This window comes from Cygnus atratus, chromosome 17 (genome assembly GCF_013377495.2).
Source record: "Cygnus atratus isolate AKBS03 ecotype Queensland, Australia chromosome 17, CAtr_DNAZoo_HiC_assembly, whole genome shotgun sequence".
NCBI lineage: Eukaryota > Metazoa > Chordata > Aves > Anseriformes > Anatidae > Cygnus > Cygnus atratus.
The window spans coordinates 12,244,812-12,265,109 of record NC_066378.1 but is presented as its reverse complement, the minus strand read 5'-3'; the positions used below and the strand labels follow the sequence as shown (position 1 = coordinate 12,265,109).

At 55.5% G+C, this 20,298-nt stretch overlaps 3 protein-coding genes across 15 annotated transcripts in view; 2 read left to right on the top strand and 1 right to left on the bottom strand.

Annotated features, from left to right (window-relative positions):
* The first annotated feature begins 741 nt into the window (after positions 1-741).
* On the top strand, positions 742-6,079 carry OGFOD2 (2-oxoglutarate and iron dependent oxygenase domain containing 2). The gene is given in 9 exon segments (XM_050714143.1): positions 742-915; positions 1,002-1,058; positions 2,052-2,162; positions 2,901-3,000; positions 3,849-3,949; positions 3,951-3,974; positions 4,469-4,559; positions 4,562-4,725; positions 5,366-6,079. Coding segments are annotated over 9 exon segments (1,044 nt in total). The 5' UTR covers positions 742-792; the 3' UTR covers positions 5,639-6,079.
* Positions 6,080-6,245: 166 nt separating this feature from the next.
* Positions 6,246-12,433, top strand: ARL6IP4 (ADP ribosylation factor like GTPase 6 interacting protein 4). Of its 4 annotated transcripts, none has more exons than XM_050714144.1 (6): positions 6,246-6,347; positions 7,273-7,473; positions 7,835-8,170; positions 8,609-8,726; positions 9,697-9,766; positions 10,011-10,901. In XM_050714144.1, the coding sequence occupies exons 1-6, from the start codon at positions 6,332-6,334 to the stop codon at positions 10,065-10,067; spliced, it is 798 nt and encodes a 265-aa protein (XP_050570101.1). In that variant the 5' UTR covers positions 6,246-6,331; the 3' UTR covers positions 10,068-10,901. The 4 variants fall into 4 exon arrangements, with proteins under 4 accessions (XP_050570101.1, XP_035420832.1, XP_035420830.1 ...); XM_035564939.2 differs by having other exon boundaries at positions 6,268-6,347; positions 7,273-7,463; positions 10,011-12,433; XM_035564937.2 differs by lacking the exon at positions 6,246-6,347 and adding an exon at positions 6,721-6,854 and having other exon boundaries at positions 7,273-7,463; positions 10,011-12,433.
* PITPNM2 (phosphatidylinositol transfer protein membrane associated 2) overlaps positions 11,616-20,298 on the bottom strand; it is a 135,533-nt gene continuing 126,850 nt past the window's right edge. For 7 of the 10 annotated variants that reach the window (XM_035564934.2, XM_050714140.1, XM_035564933.2 and 4 more), the window contains 7 exons: positions 19,780-19,896; positions 18,935-19,051; positions 18,434-18,582; positions 17,532-17,681; positions 17,259-17,442; positions 15,813-15,941; positions 15,126-15,524 (listed from right to left, as the gene is read on the bottom strand). In XM_035564934.2, coding sequence (XP_035420827.1) covers positions 15,177-15,524; positions 15,813-15,941; positions 17,259-17,442; positions 17,532-17,681; positions 18,434-18,582; positions 18,935-19,051; positions 19,780-19,896 — 1,194 coding nt within the window. In that variant the 3' untranslated portion in view covers positions 15,126-15,176. Of the gene's footprint in view, positions 12,462-13,990; positions 15,525-15,812; positions 15,942-17,258; positions 17,443-17,531; positions 17,682-18,433; positions 18,583-18,934; positions 19,052-19,779; positions 19,897-20,298 lie in introns of those variants that run through there. The other 3 variants (XM_035564931.2, XM_035564930.2, XR_007708940.1) reach the window with 2 other exon arrangements.

The window sequence follows — 20,298 nt, the reverse complement described above, 5'->3', positions numbered from 1 at the left end:
GCACGGTCTTCTTCTGGCCCAGGTGGTTCCCGATCTCGGTGAAGTGGCTTTCCAGGAAGACCTGCCGCCTGCGCTCGGGGTCCACGATCACCTCGCGCTTCTCCTCCTTCTTGGGCCCCACGTAGTAGAGGCAGCCGCCTGCGGATGGCAGAGAGAAGACATTTTCGTGTCACGCGCCTTGTGGCAGCTGTCCCCCTGCCCCAACCCCACAAAAATCCCCCACCCCACAGCGACAAAACCCTGCTACGGGCAGCATCACCACCCCCCCCCCCCCCCCCCCCACCACCTGGAGGCCCCCCCCATCCCAAAACCACCTCACAGACCCCCGGGGGGTGGAGAATTCCTGTCAGCACCGTGCCCCCCCCCTCCCCCCTCCCCCCTCCGTGAGGCGGCTGTGTGTGTGGTGGGGGGGGGGAGGGTCGCTGCCCACCGTCGAGGACGAATTTCTGGGCGTAGCGCTTGAGGTTCTTCCTCTGGATGGAGCAGAAGCTGGGCGGGAAGCAGCCCTCGGCCAGCAGCCGCTGGATGTCGGCGAACTTGCTGCTGGGGCCGCCCGGCTCGGCCGCCGCCGCCGCCACCACCTCCTCCTCGGCCACCTGCAGCGCCGCCTCCATGCCTGGGCTGAGGGGACCGTGACGGGGCCTCGCGCGCGCGCGCGCTCCCGCCTCCCCCCCTCCTCCCCCCGGTGAGCGCGCACCCTGACGGGAGCGCGCCCTCACACCGGACCTCCGCCCCTCCTCCGGAGGCGGGCGGACCCGCCCGGGAGCCGGCGCTCACGGTCCGGGCGGAAACATGGCGGCGGCCCGGCAGTTCCGGGCTTGCTCCTGCTTCTTCTCGGACAACCTCTTCGTGAGGCGCTGCGGGCTGCACGTCCGCTACCGGCACCGCGAGCAGCTCCGCAACGACTACGGGACGGTAACGGCGGAGGGCTGCGGGCTGCGGGCTGCGGGGGGGCTCGGGGTCCCCTCCCGGGTCGCTGCTCACCGCCCTGTGGGTTGCAGGCGCTGAGGGAGCGGGGCTGCGGCAGCCCCGAGGTGTTCGAGGCCGTGGTGCGGGAGGTGAGCGGCGGGGAGACGGGGGGGGGGGCGGGGGGGGCCGGGGGAGGCCTCGTTGCTGCTCTATGACTGCCTGAGAGGGAGGTGTGGGGGGCTGGGGGTTGGTCTCTTGTCGCAGGTAGCTGTGGTAGGGTAAAGGGAACGGCCTCACGTTGCGCCAGGGGAGGTTCAGGTTGGGAATTCGGAGACGTTTCTGTCAGAAAGAGTGGTTAGGTATGGGGACGGGTTGCCGAGGGAGGTGGTGGCGTCACCATCCCTGGGGGTGTTCAAGGAAAGGTTGGACGTGGTGCTTAGGGACGTGGCTCAGTGGTGACACTGGTGGCAGGGGGATGTTGGATCAGGTGACCTCGGATCTCATTTCCCACCCTAACAATTCCGTGATCCTGCTCGGTTCCCTGGCTCCCCACGCCAGCGAGCTGTCACACAGCCGCCGCCAACCTCACCCCTCCTTCCTCATTTTCCTAAAGCATGCTGTAACTAACCTCACGGCGGGTTATTAAAGGCGAAAAGTTACCCAAATCAGCTGCTGCTCCAGCTGTTTGGTCTGCGATGACAGATCAGCCTGTTCTGACAGCACTTAGCAGTAATCCTTTCCTGACAAGTCTGGTCTCCTTCCTAGCAAATGTCTTCATCCTGGACAACGCTTGTACTGGCAGAACATAAGCCAGACTCTCAAGGCGTAGGCCGGTGACTCACGAGGTGTCAGAAATGCCTGAAAGGGTTGAAAACTTGCAGCTCCACATGACACATCTGTGGAAAGACTTCAGTTATTTTTTTAAGCCATCCGCTGTGAGAATATGTCTCAAATCTCTCTTAGGCATTTGAATTTTTAAATATTTATAGGGCTTGTCTTGACTACAGAAAAGCAAAGGCACGCACTGTCTTCCAGAGGTACCCTAAACAAAAATAGCTGGTTTGAAACAATGAGCAGGTTCTTTGAATTGTTTTAGTTACCCATTTTGATTTTCTAACGAGATGCTTTTTGTTTATTCCTAGATCGAGGCAGAAGTGCAGAGAAGAAAGCAGTTAATCCATCAGTCGGCAGAACGCAAAGCCATCATCGCCAGCCGTTACAAACGAAAACACCCTGAAGTGTACATTCTTCAGGTAGACACTGGGTTTGAAATCTGTTTTGCACCCAGGGAGCTGGCTGAGAGTTTATTTTTGCAGTAGGGAGCCCTCTTATCATCGGGATTATGCACAGTTTTAGAGCTGTGGCACCCTGGCTCATTCTCCAGGCAGGATTCTGCCAGGTTTGTAGCCAGATGAGGGTCATTCGTTGTTGAAGCTGCACCAGCACCGGGTACTGAGCTCAGAATACCATCAGTATTGGATCTGAAGCGTCATTGCGGCACACAGGGTTAGTGAAGGCTGAGGGACAGCTACAGAAATCAGCGTTTGTGCCCCTAACACACAGAGAAGTTCCGAGTTGCTCTCAGCTGGAGGGTGGCAGCAGGCTGCCTGCCTGTGTGCACCCCCCCGCCAAGTTGCTCTGTTGTGCTGAGGCCAGGACAAGATGCGAAATCCTTTAGGAATGACTTTGCATTTATCCATTAGGTGTCCATGCTGTGAGTCAGGCTCTTTCCCGTCGTGCTACGGATAAATCTGGTCGGTTATATTTAGAAATACCCATGAACTACAGGAAAACGCAATTTACTAAACCACTAAAGACAGCAGTATCATTTTCCGCCACAAAGGTAACCCAAGTGTCACCATCAGCCTTGCTCCCTAGACTCTATAAAATTTCTGTGCCTTTGTGGAAGCCCGTTTCCCTCTGGGGCTGTAAAAGACAGTGCAAGCTAATTGTGTGTCTGTTTGTATTTGTCTTCCTTCCCTGGATGCCAGGATTCATTCCTGGCCCCGGAATTTTTAGAAATCGTTAGCTACTGCAGTTCACCAGATGCTCATCTCGATGGCCTCCTGCGCTACACCGAGTCCTTCTCAGGTAAAAAAAAACCCAACCCATCATCGACAAAGAGCACCCGCGTGACGCCGAGCCTCAGCGATGACAGCTGTTTTCAAGCCCTGTCTTTAATAGCTCGGATTTGATACACAGCCGAGACGAGCAGGATGTTATTTTCTGCCTGATGAGAGTCTCTGGAGAGGCAGTGTTGTGCAGCAGTTGTGCTCTGGATGAGATCCTGTGTTCTGCCTTTCCAGTCCCAGCCTGCTGATGTCTCAGCAGAGGCTCTCGCTGCAGCAGGGCTGGGGTTTTGGTTGTACCGTAACCTCACAGGGGAGCCCGCTGAAGGAATCCTGTTTACTAGGGGGGCTTGGTTTTCCCTCCCCAGTGCTTTCCCATTTCAGACAATCCCCCTAGGTTAGTCTGAGCTGAAATATTTTCAGTCTGGCTTTCAGGCTTTTTAAAAGAGATCTGGGTTTTCAACTTCCTGGTGGCATTCATGAAGCTCTCTTCCGACCAGAAACGCTGACAAAAGCTGAAAAGTTGTCTCCTCAAAACAGAGAAAAATGTGTGTGCGTGCAGAGCTCTGCTCTCCAGAGCTTCTCAGAGCATTTCTGTGGCACCTACAGCAGGCATTTAAATCGGTGCCAGGGCTCACGGCTGGCTGGAGAAGCCTGGAAGCAAGGGGCCAGCGTGCAAAATAACAAATACATCCCAGAGCCGATCCTCAGGACCAGCGCCAAGCCTTTGAGCAGCTGGAGCACGACGCGAAGCGTGTGGGTGCTGCGTTCTCACCAACACGAGCACGGTCTAGCTCGGCAGCACAACGGCCAAGCACACTCCTGCCTGTTTTTTTTGCCCAGCACAGAGCATCTCCCTTCTCTTGGCAGATAAGAGGATCTATCGGCTGCCAGTGTTCACGGAGGAGTTCTGCAGAGCCTTTGTTGAGGAGCTGGAGAACTTTGAGCAGTCGGACATGCCGAAGGGCAGGCCCAAACAGCATGAATAACTACGGGGTAGGACTCAGCAGCTCTCGTGCTTCTTTAGGGGGAGTGTTCGTGAGCAGACTTTGTATACCTCGCTTCACCGTCCTTTCTGTTCCAAAATGTCTATACTCTGAGTACAGCTTTGTTTGGGTACAGCCTCCTTAAAGTGAAAGCGCTGAGGGAACGTGCGTGACTTGTCCGGAGACAAAAGGACAGGGAAAGGCAGGGAAAGGGCATGGGAGCTGCTATCTCAGAGCAAAGAGCACGTTGCATTTAAACAATACACATTTAAATCGAGGCGTCTGTTTCTAAAGAACACTCACCTTTTGATTTTACTCTTTTCACCACCGCTTTCCACCTGATCTTCTTTCCTCTCCCTGTAGCTGGAGTCCTTTGTTCTTTGGTTCTTTATCTGAGCAAGCAGCAGCGTTGGAAGAGGACAAGGCAGCTCTGCAGCTTCTCTGATGAAGCAGCAGGGAAACCAGCTGTTGGTCAGCTGCTCCCAGCTCCTCTCTTTGTGGCAGGTCTTGCTCAACGAGATAGGGATGGATGAAAACTTCATCACGCCCCTGCGGGAGAAATACCTGCGGCCCATTACGGCTCTGCTTTACCCCGACTTGGGGGCGCCTGCCTGGACAGCCACAAGGCGTTCGTGGTCAAGTACGCGCTGCACGAAGACCTGGATCTGAGCTCTCACTATGATAACGCAGAAGTCACCTTAAACGTTTCGCTGGGAAAAGACTTCACAGAAGGCAACTTGTACTTCGGGGACTTCAGACAGGTACTGGGCACATTCCTCACCTGGGTCCTGCTTCTGTTCCCCCCTAATCCCAATTTCAAGGCACAAACTGTTCTAAACCACAGTTGTTCGCTTCTGACAGTCAAATCCACCCTGTCCCTTCCCCTTTTAAAAAATGTAGTGGTTATACAGGAACCTTTTCTGCTGCAAACAAGATCTCAATGTTCAAGCTAACTGCAGCCAATTCAGAGAGGAGAGAGCTGTTGTAGGAGAAGCTGGAGTGAAACAAACCAACCCATCTTCCCTTAAGGGACATAACGAGCAGGGAGGTGCTGAGAGAGAGGGAAAGAAGTCATTTACTTCATGTGAGACTTACGCGTAATTCTGTAACCCCTGTTCTCGGGATTCTTCACAAGAGAGGGGTTAAAAAAAACACCATACACTGGTGAAAGAGTTATGTGATTGAAACTGTCTTTAAGTTCCCTCTGGACCTGTCAGTGGGAATGCCTTACCTGAAAGCAGTTGTACCAAACTGCTGCCCGGCCACCACTGAAGTGGTGCGTTTGAGGTACAGCCCATCCTCTCCCTGTTGCTTGTTTAAGAAGTCAGAATTTCAACTCGCTGGACACTGTTCTTCAGGGACTTCCTGGTGTAATGCTGTACCCGCCTCCCTTTGTTCCAGGATCCCAGCCCTGTGCCGAACTACATCGAGGTCGAACACGTGGGGACGCAGGGGCTGTTACACAGAGGAGGGCAGATCCACGGGGCGCTCCCCATCGCCTCGGGGGAACGCTGGAACCTCATCGTCTGGATGAGAGCCTCCACCATCCGCAACCGGCTTTGCCCCATGTGCAACCAGAAGCCCGAGCTGGTCGAAGCAGAGGGGTTCGGAGACGGCTTCACGGAAACTGAGGATGACGTCCCTGAGACTGTGGATCTCTGTTCGCTGTGGTAGCAGGTGGTAGGGCATGATTTCTTCGGACCAAGTTGCCTGAAGCTGCTTTCTGTCCTCTCGGGCTGCACTGACAGACTCTGGTGGATGCGTGAGTCACGTCACAAGTCGCTGTCACCTTGGCAGGGGATGCAGAACCAGTCCTGCTGGGCTGGGGAAGCCGGCTGCGTCCCCTGCTGGTACTCAGGCAGGCAAGGGCTCCCCCTCGGCATGGTGGAGGGATGCTTGGAAGATGTGGAAAGCCTTCAGCTGGAGTCACTGCAAGGGCTCTGTGAATATTTTCAGGGGTACAGGAAAAATAAGTGAAGCTGCTTGGCCTTTGTGGAGACCTCTGTGCCAACAGCAGCATTGCAAGGCTCTGTAAATGGAAAAGAACAGTGCAATAAAACCACATACCCCACAGAAACAGTGCAATAAAACCCGAAATCTGCCACTTCTCTGCTATTTGCGGGGAGTCCTGGCCTCTTCCAGGAGAAAAGCTTTTGGTTGTGGGGCAGCAGTGAGAGATCTGCCCCAAACTGAGCTCAGAACAGGCTGCTGGGAATGGTGTGGAGTTATCACCACCGGAGGTTTGCCTAACGCAGGCGCAGAAAAATCCCTCAGGAGCAGCACAGGAAGCGTTGATCCCCTGGGGCGGCTGAGGGGGTGCCTCGAGGGCTCCACGAGCTCTTCTGAGCAGGGATTTCCCTCTCAGAGATGCTGCGAGCGTCGAGTAAGCGAGGGGGAACGGGCCTTGGGGAGAGAGCTGGGGGGGTACCTGCAGCACAGCCGGGCTCTGCAGAGGGAAGCGAGGGCGGGAATGTGACTCCCTTGGGACAGGTGGAACCGCAGAACGCCCATGGCAGTACCCAGCTCCTCCCCAGGGGGCCCCAGTGTCTGGAGGGGCTTTCCCGTTATTCAATTACTCCCTTATTCACCTGCAGGAGCTGCAGTGAGGGGGCTTTGTGGCGGCAGGACCTGGGGAAGGCTGGATGGGGCAATAACAGTGGGACGATAACAGTGGGGCACCAACAAGGGGACGATAACAGTGGGACGATAACAGTGGGACGATAACAGTGGGGCACCAACCAACAATGGGGCACCAGCGATGGGCCCGGCCGAACCCCGGAACCAAAGAGCGCGGCGCTGTTGCCGGCCGGCACCGAGCGATGGGGACCGGAAGTGAGGGGGGGGACGGGACCGGGCCGGAGGAGCGGCGGCGGCGCGGCCCCGGCCCGCGGTGAGGCCGTGGGGGGGGGGGGGGGCGCGGGAGGGGAGGAGGGCGCATGCGCGCGGCGGCGGCACCGGGGGGCGGGTGAAAGGGGCCTTAAAGGGGCCGCGCGGCCGGGGCCGAGCTCTTAAAGGGGCCGCGCCCCTCTTAAAGGGGCCGCCGGCGGCCCCTGGTGGCTCCCTGTGATCCTGGGGGGGGGGCGTCGAGGTGTGCTGCGGGCGTCAGGGCGGTGATTAACCGGGGGTCCTCGTGCCCCCAATTAACCGGGGGCCCTGGGAGCGGGCCGGGCTGGGCGCAGCAGAGCAGCGCCGTCCCCCGGAGCGCTGGTGGCTGCCCGGGGACGAGGCCGTCACACGGCTGGCCGAGGCCGGCCGGGCTTCGCCGGGCCCGGGCAATTTCGGGGATGCTGACGGCGCTGTCCCCGCAGGGGCGGAGGCGCCATGGCCCGCAGCCAGTCACGGAAGCGATCGCGGAGCCGGAGCCCCTCTCGCAGCCGGCAGCGGAGGAAGGAGAAGCGCAGGAAGAGCGGCAGGGACCCGCAGCCCGGCAGCGGCTCGCCAGGGAGGCGGCCCTCAGGGCCTCACGGGCGCAGGTCGAGCTCAGCAGCCGCGAAGGAAGGTGGGGAGAGGTCCGCGACCCCACCTTTTTACCAGGTTTTCTCGGGGGCAGGTGGACAAAGGGGGGGCCCGGGTGGGAGAAGAGGATCCCTGCCTGCAGCTGAATCGCTGTCCGTCACGTCAGCGCGCGCTTCGCGCCCGTTCTGGTGGGGCTCTAGCAGGTGCAGAGCCCTGCGGCCCCCTCCTCGCGCTGCGCTGGCAGAGCGGCTCCGCACCCCGACGTGTTCCTGGCGGCAGCACAGAGGGGCTTTGCCCCGGGGACTTCGTCTTCGGGCTGGGAGAGCAGGGCAGCAACAACTGCAGGGGATAACGGGAATCCCTGCTGCCACGGGGCCAGAGCTGCTCTGCTCACCCTCTTCTTATGCATTGCAGAAAAGAAGAAGGAAGGAAAGAGCAAAAAGAAGAGGAAGGCAAGCACGTCTTCCTCTGAGACATCTTCCTCCTCCAGCTCCTCCTCCTCGTCTTCGTCTTCTTCCAGCTCCTCTTCCGAGGACTCCAGTGACAGTGAGCCCAAAGCAAAGAAGAGTCGACACAGCAAAAAGAAGCAAGCAAAACACAAAGAGAAAAAGAAGAAGAAGAAGAGAATAAAAAAGAAATCCAAAAAGAAGTCAAAAGAAAAAGCTAAGGAGGAGAGAGCCAAGGCAGAAGTGGTGCCCGGCCCCTCGCTGGAGCAGTGGCAGAAGGAGTCGCTGGTGGACTCCGGGCCAGGTAACGATCGCATTTCCCTCCTGCTTAGCCAGAGCTCAAAACAGTGCACTGGGGAAAGGCCCCTGCATGTCCCCCCTGTGGGATCCACGCGGAGTGTCAGTAGCAGAGCTGTGCACAGAGCAGTCCCTGACTCTCCTCCCTCCTAAGTGGCTGCCTTTGAGCAACACCAAGTAAAAGTAAGGAGCTACGGGCATAGATTGGTGAGTTGTTTAGCTCTAATTGTGGCTGTAAAGTGGAAACAGAGAAGCCAAGTGAAAAGACACAGTCAGCAGTACCAACCTGGCAGAGCTTTGGGGCCGTGCAGCAGCCATTCCTTGGTGTGGTTTGTCACTGAACCAGAAGCACCGCCGTGGATCCGGTGCTGCGTTCCTGGCTGCTCGTTGCAGGCGCGCTGCGGTGCCCCACGAGCACAGCTCTGACTATCTTGACACCTTCCAGTCCTGACAGACGAACAGAAATCCCGCATCCAGGCTATGAAGCCGATGACGAAGGAAGAATGGGACGCGAGGCAGAGCGTCATACGGAGAGTCGTGGACCCCGAAACGGGGAGAACCAGGTATGGGCCCTTGGGGTAGAAAGGAAGCAGCACGTCCCCACCCAGGCGTTGTGGGGTGGAGGCCTGGAGGAGGCCGTTCTGCAGCACTGCAGTGCCTGCACGGAGCCACGTCCCCTGTGGCAGCAAAGGCCTGAGCTGAGGCCTCGCAGATCCCTCCCGTCAGCCCTGCAGGTGGCACGTTGGGCACTGAAATGTGACATCGTGCTGGGTCCCCATGTAAAGGGCACTGGGCTGCCTCCCAGCAGGGAGCTGCAGGCAGCAGAGCTCCTTCTTATTTATTCCTTGGGGTGTGACTGGTTCAGCTGTTTCCCATTAAACAGGGCCCTGCCCCTGCAAATCAGGAACCAGACGGGTGATGGTGCCTCCATACTGCCCCCCCCCCCCCCCCCCCCCGCTTCATGCTCCTGCCTTTCAGAGCTGAAAAGTGCCGCCGCTCCCAGCCAATGCTCAGCCCGTTAGCACCTGGGGCTGAGTGGGCAGGGAGCGTGTTCTGCTTGGGGTTACAGACAGTCAGCCTGAAGTTCGTTTAGCTGCCAACTAGGAATGACCCAGTTTTTAATAAACTGCATCCTCCCAGCGAGCAGAAAACATCATGCTGAAGAGAATTGGGCATGACAAGCCCGGTCTTAAAATAGAAGGCAGCCTGCGGGGCTTAGGGAGGTGTGGAACTAAGGTCAGTTCCCCGGTAGGCACGTAATGAAGACAATTAATTCCTGCTTGTGGTTGGAGGTGGGAGCTGCCTCTGACACTGCTGGAAATTTGCTCAGGCAAGATGTTCTGGGACCTGGCTGCCTTTCAGGCCCAAACTGGCTCCCATTTATGAATGGCCCCTGCGTGCTTTGGGCAGTCAGGAGCAGACCTGAATTCAGTGTAAAAAAAAAAAAAAAAAAAAAAATAAGGAAGGGGTTTTGCAGAGGCTGGGTCTGAAGCAGTAGCTGTCACAACTCGTGGCCCTGTCCTTGTCTTCCAGGCTTATTAAGGGAGATGGAGAAGTTCTAGAAGAAATTGTCAGCAAGGAGAGACACAAAGAGATTAACAAGGTAATGGGGGGGGGGGGGGGGCTCGTCACCATCACTGACTACTGGTGGGTAGGGTGGGGGGTGGCCACAGCCGAGAGGGGCTGCTGCACCCAGAGACGTTGTTGTGCCTCCTGGGGACCCGAGTGACTCTGCCAGGGCAAAGCGAGCCCTGGCAGCCCTGCAGCGGCCCCAGCAGGTGGGTGCCGGTAGTTTTTTTGTCCTCGGGAAGGCCGTGCTCTGAGCGCCCGTCTCTCTCCCTTTCCAGCAAGCCACCCGGGGGGACGGGCTGGCCTTCCAGGTGCGGACGGGGATGCTGCAGTGAGGGCCTGGGCTCCAGCCGTGCCGGGGGCTGTTCTGCAGGCACCAGCCTGGGTGTGAGCCCTGACGAGTGGAACCCTGCAGGCAGCACCGCATCAGGAGGCTTCCCGGGGGCAGTTTCCACCCGCTCTGTAAGTTACTGACTGGGAAGGAGAGCACCTTTAATGGTTCGTCTCCCAGTAACCCCCCTCTCTCCCCCCTCTCCTGACTGGGGCCAGTGTGGCTGTAACGCGCTTGGGTCCTGCTTGCCCTGGTGCCCCTGTTAAGGTCCGAGTTGCTCAGCAGCACCGAGAGGTGCTCCTGCCCCTCAGCTCTGGGCTCTGGCTGGCAGGAGGCATCGCTGTGGCCGGGCTATGCACCAGGGCTGCAACACTGGCAGCTGGCTGCCACGTCTTCCCTTCAGGGGCTGCTCTCGGTCCCCTCCTTGTGGCCCTGTGCATACCCAGCTCGTGAGCCCTTCGTGCTCACCCACCCTGCTTGGAGCAGAGCGCCCGTGGTGCTGCGTGGCTCTGCTCAGGCTGCAGCACCCAGCCTGAGCCCTCGAGTGCCACCCTGCATTGTGCCCCCAGGGCAGGGGCTTTACTCATGCCCCTTTCCCACAGTGCAGGTCCTGGGCAGCAGCAAGGCTCTGGGGGGGGTCTCGGGGCCCCTGCCCACAGCAGCTGTGATGCAAACGGCCGTCATTTTTCCCCACTGCAAAGTCCATAAAGCTACAAACTGTTAAAAAAAAAAAGTGGTAGTTAACGGACAAATGAGTCCTGCGGGACTGATCCGTGCAGAAGCCCACTGTGTTGCGTTCGCGGCTGTAACCCTCCATTAAAGTGGCGCCTGCTCCCGTCCCGGGCTTTGTGACTCGTGTTTCTAGCGGCTCCCAAAGAAGCAGACGAGAGACGAGCCTTCCCATTTCTTTTAATCTGTGTAACTCACAATGATACTGTACACAAAGCACACCCAGGCATTGGAACGATGCACTAACAGCAAGGAGGAGAAGGAAGTCGTACAGAAGGTTTGTCACACACAAGCACGTCACCTGCACGGTGCTGCGCACACAGGGGCCTACCCAGCGCGGCCCGGGAGCGCCGGCTCGGGCTGCTGCTCGGCCCGGGCCGCGGGCGGGTGGGCGGCCGGCGCCCTCGGGCATTGCCCTCTGGTGGGTCCCCACACGCGCGTCTGTTACCCCCCCCCCTCCCCCGAAGCAATTTTTTATAAATAAAATATAATTAACATCGTCGAATATAAAATTGACAGTCGAGGGTATCGACAGGCAGAGGGTGCTCAGGACAGGGAAGGGACCGTAAGGCTTCTAGAACTAATAGGAAATGCAGCAAACGGTGGCAATACCTGAAGAAGGGGCTGCTACAGCAAGCACGGCGGCTGCTGGGCGGAGCGGGCGTTTGTTAGTAACCCTTTGGCTAGTTACTGCTCTCGGCTCGCGTATCGGACACTGTAAACGTTTTTGGTATCAGAATTTCGCCTCATCTGATGGAGTGAGCTGGCCACCCAGGGAAACAACTCGGCGTGAATGCATGGGGTCCTTTTTTTTTTTTTTTTTAAAAGACTTGAAAGGGACAGCGTCAGGTAGAAAGTCTGGCCCAATAGTTCCGTAATACAAAAAGCTGCTTTTTATAAAAATCTGAGCTCCACAGCAGAGTTTGATTCCCATGGAAACAATTAAAAAAAAAGGAAGAAAAAAAAAAAAAAAGGAAAAGCCTGAGGCAGCCTGTGCAGTGCGTGCTGTATTGTGCTAATGTGCGAGTACAGGACGTGGGCTGCAGCAGAAGCAGCGCGACTGTCAGCGGTCGTGCTGGTGGCTGCCCAGACAACAGCGACAGGGAGGAGTACGGGAAACTTTTAATAAGCTTTCATTTCAAAGCAAACGCGTTCTTTGTAACAAAGATAAGTTAGGTCTTGAACCTGACAGTGCCCCTTTAGTAAGGATGGGATCATACATTCATCTTTCCCTCACCGCATCCAAGTGGATCCTCTTCCGTACACGTGGAAAGACATCGGGTCACATGCATCGCTCTCCGAAACAGCTCAGAACAAACAGGTTACAGACACAGAATTCAACTATTGCTATTGTTCTTTGAGTGAGTAGCACGTTGATCTTTGCTTCAGAGAGATGAGTGCCAGATGGGGGTGTCTGAAGACAGACTGATGCAGACTGTGATGGACTGAATCGGTGGAGAAAACTTATTGGCATATTTCCTGGTAACTACACCCACGTCATCTGGTATTATTGCAGCAATAAAGGTCCTGCTCTACAATTGCTTCTCCATGTTGGATTTGTACAATGGCAACAGATGGGGGGCCGGGGAAAGGACCCGGGGAAGTTTCAAGAAGCTCAATAAAGGATGAGGACGGAGGTGCTATGATTGTCAGTCTAACTGGTTAGTAGCTGTTTAAAACATGAAGTGATGGAGAGGTGAGGATAATATTGCACTTCTGCATTCATTGACAGTTACATTAACTTGGTCCATGAAGTAATTGCTTTGTACATAATGCCTGAAACAAAAAGCTACATTTTTAAATATTAATAAACCCTGAAGGTTCCAGTTCCTCCAGACATTTCTTCCTCTACATAAATAAATAACTTTCCATTTTTATATATCCACTTTTTATGTTGAACATTTACATTCGCCTCTGTTTTACACTATCTACACATAAGAAAATGTGAACATCTCATCAGCATTGGAAAATGTACAGACCCTGCCTTGGTCGTGGGCTTTGAGGAAAAGTTGAATTTTGCAAAGGCCATATCCAAATTTGCAGAAATTGTTTTGTGATGTGGTTTGGTGACTTCACAGGACGGATTGTGGCTTGGCTTCCTACTCGGATGGCAACTGTTTGATAGAACATGCGACTAGCAAAAAGCTGTGGGACGATTCACATTGTTTGGAAACCCAGTAAGCTCCGGCTGTACATTCAGAGAGAGCTTAGCTGGGCCCACGGAAAGGGAAGTCAGTTTTCGGTAATAAAACTCATCGGATACATTCTGCAATTGAATAATTATCAAAGAGAAGTGGTTAAGCAGTTTGCAGTCAGGCTGCAAGGACGTGGGAGATGCACTGTGCGGGCGGGCAGCTGGGTTTGAGCGCCCCGCAGGCAGCTCAGCACTGTCCCTCCGCTGGCGGCGCAGGCAGCGGGCGCGCTGCGTCCGCATCGACGCCCCGAACACGAGGTCTGCCTTGGATGCCTGATGAGTTTAGGTTTGCCTACTGTGGCCTGGAGCCAAGTAGCAGAGCAGTGTTCACAGTGCTGTGTGTCTCAGTGCGGCCGTCCTGCACTTCATATTGAAACAGTTAATAAAATGAAGCAGCCAGTCTAAAAAATTTTGTTATAAATAAGATCCTCGTAAGTAGAAAGTGATATAAATACAGGTAAGTGTGGTGGGGGAAGCAGGGTTACACACAGTCGAGGAGCTCGGTAGGACTATAAAATCTCCACGTGAAGAGGCCAACTGGAGGCTGTAAATGGGCACCCCGAGCCCCCCGGGGGGGTGCCCCTCTGGCCCGGGAGGTGTGTGCAAGGAGGGAACCAGGCCCCTTGCCGTGGCCAGAAGTCCCGGCCAGGCTGACCTGGGGGGGACAGGGCTACGGGGCTTTCTGGGAGCCCCCCCTCTAGGCACTGTTCTCCTCTGCAGCACGACACACCGCTCACCGTGCGCGTCTCGGTGTTACCAGGGGGGGTGCCGGACAGCAGCGATGGTTTCCCCCACGCACCGGGCAGCTCCCGTCACCTCGCACCCAGCCCTGGCTCACTCCGGCAGCACACAAACCATCGGCTCAGGCACAGCCGCCGAGAAACACACCAGGAAAATTAAGATATGGCCTTTTCTTAAGCTCGCCTGACTCTGTTGGCACACTTCCTTACAGTCTCCTTACTGCTGGAAAAACTTCTGCACAGAGTTTTGTTTTTTTTTTTTTTAAATATATACATATACATATATATACGTGTGTGTGTGGGCATATGTATATGCACGTGGATGGATATATATACACACACACACACACCCTGGCTTAGCAATATTTCTTCGTCATGCACTACAAACAGTTAGATGTAGCTACATGAGATGGTAACAGGTTTCCATTCTAAAAATCATCAGTGCAAAAAACAATGAGGTTTTACAGTTCAGTAACTACCGGTAAAAGAAGCGAGTCTGGTTCCCATTGAAGCTGCTACTGAACTTGGAGAGAACCTGGGAAGAACAAAATGTCTCAGAGGTGGGTGTTGAGAGTCAGACCCTGCATTTGGATGAGAACTGCTTGCAAATATATGGTAGTTAGTTTTGAAAATAATATAGAGCAATATTTGGAGACTTTAACAGCAAATTAAGTGTCTGAGGCTTGTACAGCTCAGAGTTGCTTGTATTCTTCTTTTAACAGGTCAACACGTTAAATTCCATCAGCTTCTAAAATGTCTCTTTAAAAAATAACAGTAATAACGACCCCACTTGCTTGGGCGTGAATCTGCCGACATTCTGCCCCTACCAACAGCATCTTTCTGCTTTGCCACTGCGCGTACTCCTTGCGAAAGTGGCTGAACTTGAAGCTCCTCGTACAGGTAAAGCTCTCAGTTGCTCTGCCTGGTGCAGCCCATGGTAAATCCCTCGCTTGGGGCTGTCTGTGCCGGGGAAGCAGCGCGCTCACTGAACCCCAAACCCACCCTGTGCCAGCACTGGCAGAGCACCTCGGTCTGACTCCTGGGACAACCAAGAGCAAGTTCCCCCAGCCTCATCCCCGTTCCTGTGGCTCTGAGGACAGCACTCGGTCACGCGTATCGGAGCGATGGCTAACAAGGCGAGGAGGCACATATTTACAGTCACTAAACCTGGATAAGAGAAGGAGGCAGGAGAGAGCGCGATCTTGACCTGGAGACTTTCCCCCCCCCGATTTCCAGCTGTTCCTTGGGCTCATGCTGCACAAACCTGACGCTCCCGCTTGCAAGGCCTGAACGTTCCGCGTGGGAAACATCCCATCTCTTCCCAGAACACCACGATGTTATTAGAGTAGCACCATATTTACCCTTCCAGCCCGTAACGCCGGCCTCGTCCCTCTTTCCTTTTGTTTTCCCCTCCGGTGGCTACAGCCGACAGTCGCTGGCTCTGGCTTGGCTACTTCTGCCCCAAGAGGCCAGACTCCAGGCGGGATGCTGTGCTCCGGCCCCAGCACCCCGTGGCGATGCTCATGCTTCTTTGGCTGCGTTCCCTGTCCCTCTCCTTGTCGCTGTCGGACTGGCTCTGGGTGCGCTCGGGGCGGTGACCGGCGCTGCCGCTGCCGGCAGCCGAAGGCTGGGCGGAGATGGTGCGCAGCAGGTGGTTCCTCTTGCGCAGGAACTCCGTCTGGCTGGGCAGCCCGAAGCTGCCCTTCCGCAGCGCCATGCGCGTGGTGTTCTTGGCAGGGCGCGAGCGGTGGTTGTACTCCAGCTGGGCCAGGTGGGCCGCGTACCCCTCTGTGATGAACTGCGAGACAAGGAGGAGAAGGGCAGGCGTTAGAGGGACAGGACGCGTTTCCCCGCTAGGCTCTGGGAGCTGAATGCTTTTGCTGTGCCAGGTTCACCGGGTGATGAACAAGACATGCAGCCACCCAGATAGACGTGACAGGCCCTGCTACATGGGACCTTCCTGTCTTGAAAAGCACCAGGTCAGAGAGCAGTTTTAGGGTGACCACATCCCCACTGCTCTCCCTCCCACGGGAGGCCCTTGGCTTTTCGGGCAGCACCCAGGTGGCTCCTACGAGCTGGCTCCTACCTGACACTGGCTCTGCAGCTTCTTGGTGGGTCGGCCAACGATGTAGATGTGGGTGGGCGGGAGGCTGATGGAGCTGTACACGGAGATGTCCTTCGTGGAGCCGTACGCTGCATGGATCCTCATGTGGAGCTGCAGGGAGAGAAAGCAACACGCGGTCAGAACATACGGGCGCTCCTCGCTGCTCAACAGGCAGGGCTTCTTTTTTTTTTTTTTTCTAAACAGCATTCGTAGGAATCTCAGGTCAATAACTTATGTAAGTTCCCAGCTGGATAATGCACCGCTGAGCAAAGCATTAATTAACAGAGCCGGGGATGTTTACAGGCCGGAACAAGAGGAGTAACAGCAACAGGAAAGCAGATCTCCTCTTGCTGAACGGCTGCCGTGCCTTGAGGTCCGCAGGGGGCAGGGATGCCGCACACTTCACTGCCTGCTTGCCACTAGGGGAGAGGAGTGTTTTGCAGCCCCCTGTGCAGCCATCAGCAGCACGGAGCCTTCCCCTCCGCTGGCCATGCTGCCACACGCGATACCGCTGCTCAGCGCTGCGGGACGGAAGGAGAAGGGACAGGCAGCGACACACAACTGCCTTGCGGGGCTTCATCCACCTGCACTCCCAGCGGAGAGCAAAAGCAGCTCCTGGCCAAAGCCTTCATCAGGGGGTTGAAGCAGGGGAGGTGCTGACATTGGTGCCACCACAGACCAGGCTGCTTTGCCCCCAGAGCTGCAGGCAAGCCAGAGATATGGACTCTTTGGCCCTGGTCACAGATTTGTCCTCCCAGAGGACAAGGAAGAGCAGCTAGCACGGCCCTCGTGGCAGCAAGTCACAGACAGCTGCTCCTGCCTCCACGGCTCAGGCCAAAGTGAGAGTCCAAGGGTTAATGAGGGGGTTCCCTGCTCTTCAAGGCAGGGCACAAGTGCTCTGGAAGCTGACAGCTACTTCACTTGCCAGGCAGAGAAAAGCTTGTTTTACCTGGAGCTTTTCTGAGCCTCTGGGCTGAGTGACATTACGACCTCCCTGGGGTGAATGCTCGGGAAGCTGCTCTACGCAGTCTCCCGTCAAGGGTAGGTGGTGCAAGGCCACTCCCTGCGGCAGCCCCACGCCCTCCAAAGGGCACCTCAGACCCGCAGGTCACACGACGGGCAGACAGAAAGCCACTGAGCAGGTGACAAAAGCACACGAGCAGGGAAGGGGAGGCACTGCTCCCTGTTTCACTTGGCATTTGGCGTTGGAAGAATCAGTGATGAGATGGGACAGTGCAGAGCGGAGATGACAGAATTTAACAGCACAGACACTTTGTGGAGCAATAAAAGGATGAAAATAAAATGAACAGAGATTAATCTTCCACTGCAGGTCGCATTGCTGCCAAGAGACTGGTGCTGACAGGGGCAATTGGACGAGCAGCAATCTAAACCCGTGCTACGATCATATTTCAGCAGACGCAGGCTTACGTCTGTGATGAGGGATTTCAGGAAGTTGGCCTTGTGCCGCAGCGGGTCGTGAACGAGCCCATCGCAGAACGAGACGATCCCATGGGGGAAGTTGTGCTGTGCTAACCACGCTACCACCCTCTGCTTCTGCATGTCGGGGCGGCCTGTGACGTAGATAATGAGGTAGCCAAGGTCTTGCCAGTGCCTAGAAGAAAACCCACAAGTCCAGGGATTACAGACCTAGAGCAATGCTACGGGCAAAGCAAACCGACTGCCCCAGCCCCTGCCACTCACCGTACAACGTCGACCGCTCCAGCGCGGACTTTGGGGTCGCTGCCCATGATGGAGACACTGGCTGCAAAGGAGCCGTCGATGCTGAACACCACAAACTCCGTCCCCTTCGGCAGAACTGTGATGTAGCTGTCGGCATAAGTGTGGTCACCCCTGAAAGGGAAACAGGTATTTATAGGTATAAAGATACTGAGGCTCTTTCAGGAGTACTGAGTGCACCAAAGCAGCCCCAGACCTGGCCCAAAGGCTCTAACAGCTGTGCTACCCTCGGTTAGAGCAGCGATGGGCAAGGCAGGAAGGACTCTGTGTTGAGGTAGGGTGGGAAATAGTGCTCCGGAGTCCTGGTGTCAGTGCCCGTCAGTAACTCAAAACACACTCCCAGGAGAACATAGCTGCATTCACCACTAAAAAAATGCTCCTCTTCTCCCCCTTCCAAAGCTGAATGCCAGCAACTGGAGCTGAGCTGAAACCTCTTGGGCTGTGAATTACCATGAGAACAAAGTTCTGCCTCTCAAGGACAAGTTTATAGTCTTTAAAATATGCTCGGCTGTGCAGTTTTGTAGATGACAGTGAGGCCATACACCTATGGTGCAAAAGGCGTGCAAGCTCCTGCAACCAGAGCTCAATTACCATCCTGTTCATGATGTAAAAGGCAGAATAAAACATGAATCTTCCTTTTATAGCTGTAGAGTACAAATCATTTTGCTCCTGTTGCTGGCAAACCAGGCTCTGAACACACCCAACAATCAGAGCTGCCACGCAAGGAGGGACCGTACTCTACAATTATCAAATTCCTCTTTTGTTCTGGGTTACAGGTCTATGACTTTGTCACGCAATCGCATGGCCTGTTGCAAGCCTTTTTTGTCCTCTTGCAAACTAAGCCACAGCCATCCAAGGTACATCACCTGACCACCATCTTGACAGGGTACACGCCAATGCCCAGGCGCCGATTCTCAGGGATGACGTAGGAAATTCTGCCACTGCTGTTGCTGATCTCAGTGTCAAAGTAAACCCACTCTCCTGACGGCGGCTGGGTCATGATGTGGATGTCCACCTGGGGAGACAGCAAGTCTGGGTCAAAAACAGCGATAAAGATGAGTTGTACAATGGGCCAAGCACAGGGACCTTCCATCCAAGCCCCTTCGTTCAGCTGGGCTGGGTCCTGCTTCCACCCTCTGTGCTTTGCAAGGTCCGAGCTGAGAAGCAACTGAACATCGGGATGCTGGAATGAAAGCCAGCCTCCAGGATCAGTGCTGTCCCTGGTAGGAGGCACCACCCAAGCTTGAGCAGGGGAACCGGGCCAAGGCACAAGGGTAGGAAACCCAAGCAGGCAGTGAGGGAGCAGCCTATGCCCCCGTCCCCTCCTCTTTTCACCACACGGCGCACAACCCCATAGCAGACTGTACCTTTTCTCCCGTGAGTGTGACCATATCTAATGGACCGTACATAAACCTTCCAGTTAAGGTCTGGGGCCCATCTTCATTAGCAATGGTGTCGTTTATCCTGTGGTTGGCTGTGACATTCTACACAAAACAAGAAGAAAAAAAGAAAAAGTTCAGTGACAAACAGTCTCAGGGGGAATTCCAAATACGACTGCACAAATCAGTGTGTGGGTTTCTCTGTCATTCCCCACCCTCTCCCCAGTTCAGTTCACTCACAGCTCTCAACTTCACAAAATAATTTGACCTGTAGGGGAGGTGAGACTTTGTGCCCTGCACCGATGGCAGGTGCAATGTACGTGGCTGAAGAGCCCATTTAAAAGGCAGTTTGTATGCGCAATGCTGCTGCTGTCCGTTAGGTCTTACACTTTCGATTTAAGAGGCAATACAAACAGTTGCCAGAGAAATTTGCTGACATTGTTTCAGCTCTAGCAGAGAACTGCCCTCTTTCAGGAATCAGAGACATTTCCTGGGAACGAAGGGCATTCACATGGGACTTGTGTTCTTGAACTTTGGAAGAAGCTGCTTCTCCTTCCCTGACCTACAGCCACACTCGCTGCATTTTACACGGAGTGAAGGCCAAGACCTTGCTGATACAGATCTTTTGGGTGCCTTTCACAACTATCTGAGTGAAATATCACTAACATACATCAGCAGCATAATGTCTCTGTCTATATATCATGGCAAGTGCATGGACAGACACAGGTGCCCACGGTGGCTGCCTTCAGCACTGTTCTTGCAGCCCAAAAGTCAAGCCCCCGTAGGTGACAGAGTGCCCTGCTGCAGCAGAGGCAGCCCCCAGCCCGCCTCACCCGCAGCTTCACGTGTGTCCTCTTGCGGAGCCACTTCTCGCGGGGCTTGGAGGGGGTGAAGACGGACACCTCCTTCCCATCCAGCTCCAACACGCTCGAGTTCTCGTGCCTCATCACCTGTGGGAGGACAGGTCCCGTCTGCATATCAGCCACTTGCACAGTGCCCCCCTCACCCTGCCTGCACTTTCTGCATCTCCCCAGCCTGTGCTGAGGGAGGGCAGTGCCTGGGCAGAGACGGCCGAGTTCCCCTGCTGGGCATTTGGTTTGTCAGCTAGCACTTTGAGAGGCTGCTCCCTTAAGTGCAGGGAAAATCGGTTTCTTCTGAACTAGCAAAGTCTGTGGCCAGCACTCATTTAATCCTGGCTGGGATGCAGGTAAGAAGGGCGGGTTATTTAGACCGTCAGGAGGTACAGAACTGGCTCAAACACAGCAGAAAGCGCTGCACTTCCCTTCCTCCAGGCATTCACTAGTCCCATGGCCTGGCAGGGACTGATCTCCAGGCCAATAGGTGTCACTGCA

Excerpts from the sequence above, each read along its gene's own strand:
- ARL6IP4 (XM_035564937.2), top strand. The coding sequence starts at position 6,784 with ATGGGGACCGGAAGTGAGGGGGGGGACGGGACCGGGCCGGAGGAGCGG. Across the intron at positions 6,855-7,272 it reads CGGCGCGGCCCCGGCCCGCG|GGGCGGAGGCGCCATGGCCC; the intron begins GTGAGGCCGTGG and ends CTGTCCCCGCAG. Across the intron at positions 9,767-10,010 it reads GACACAAAGAGATTAACAAG|CAAGCCACCCGGGGGGACGG; the intron begins GTAATGGGGGGG and ends CTCCCTTTCCAG.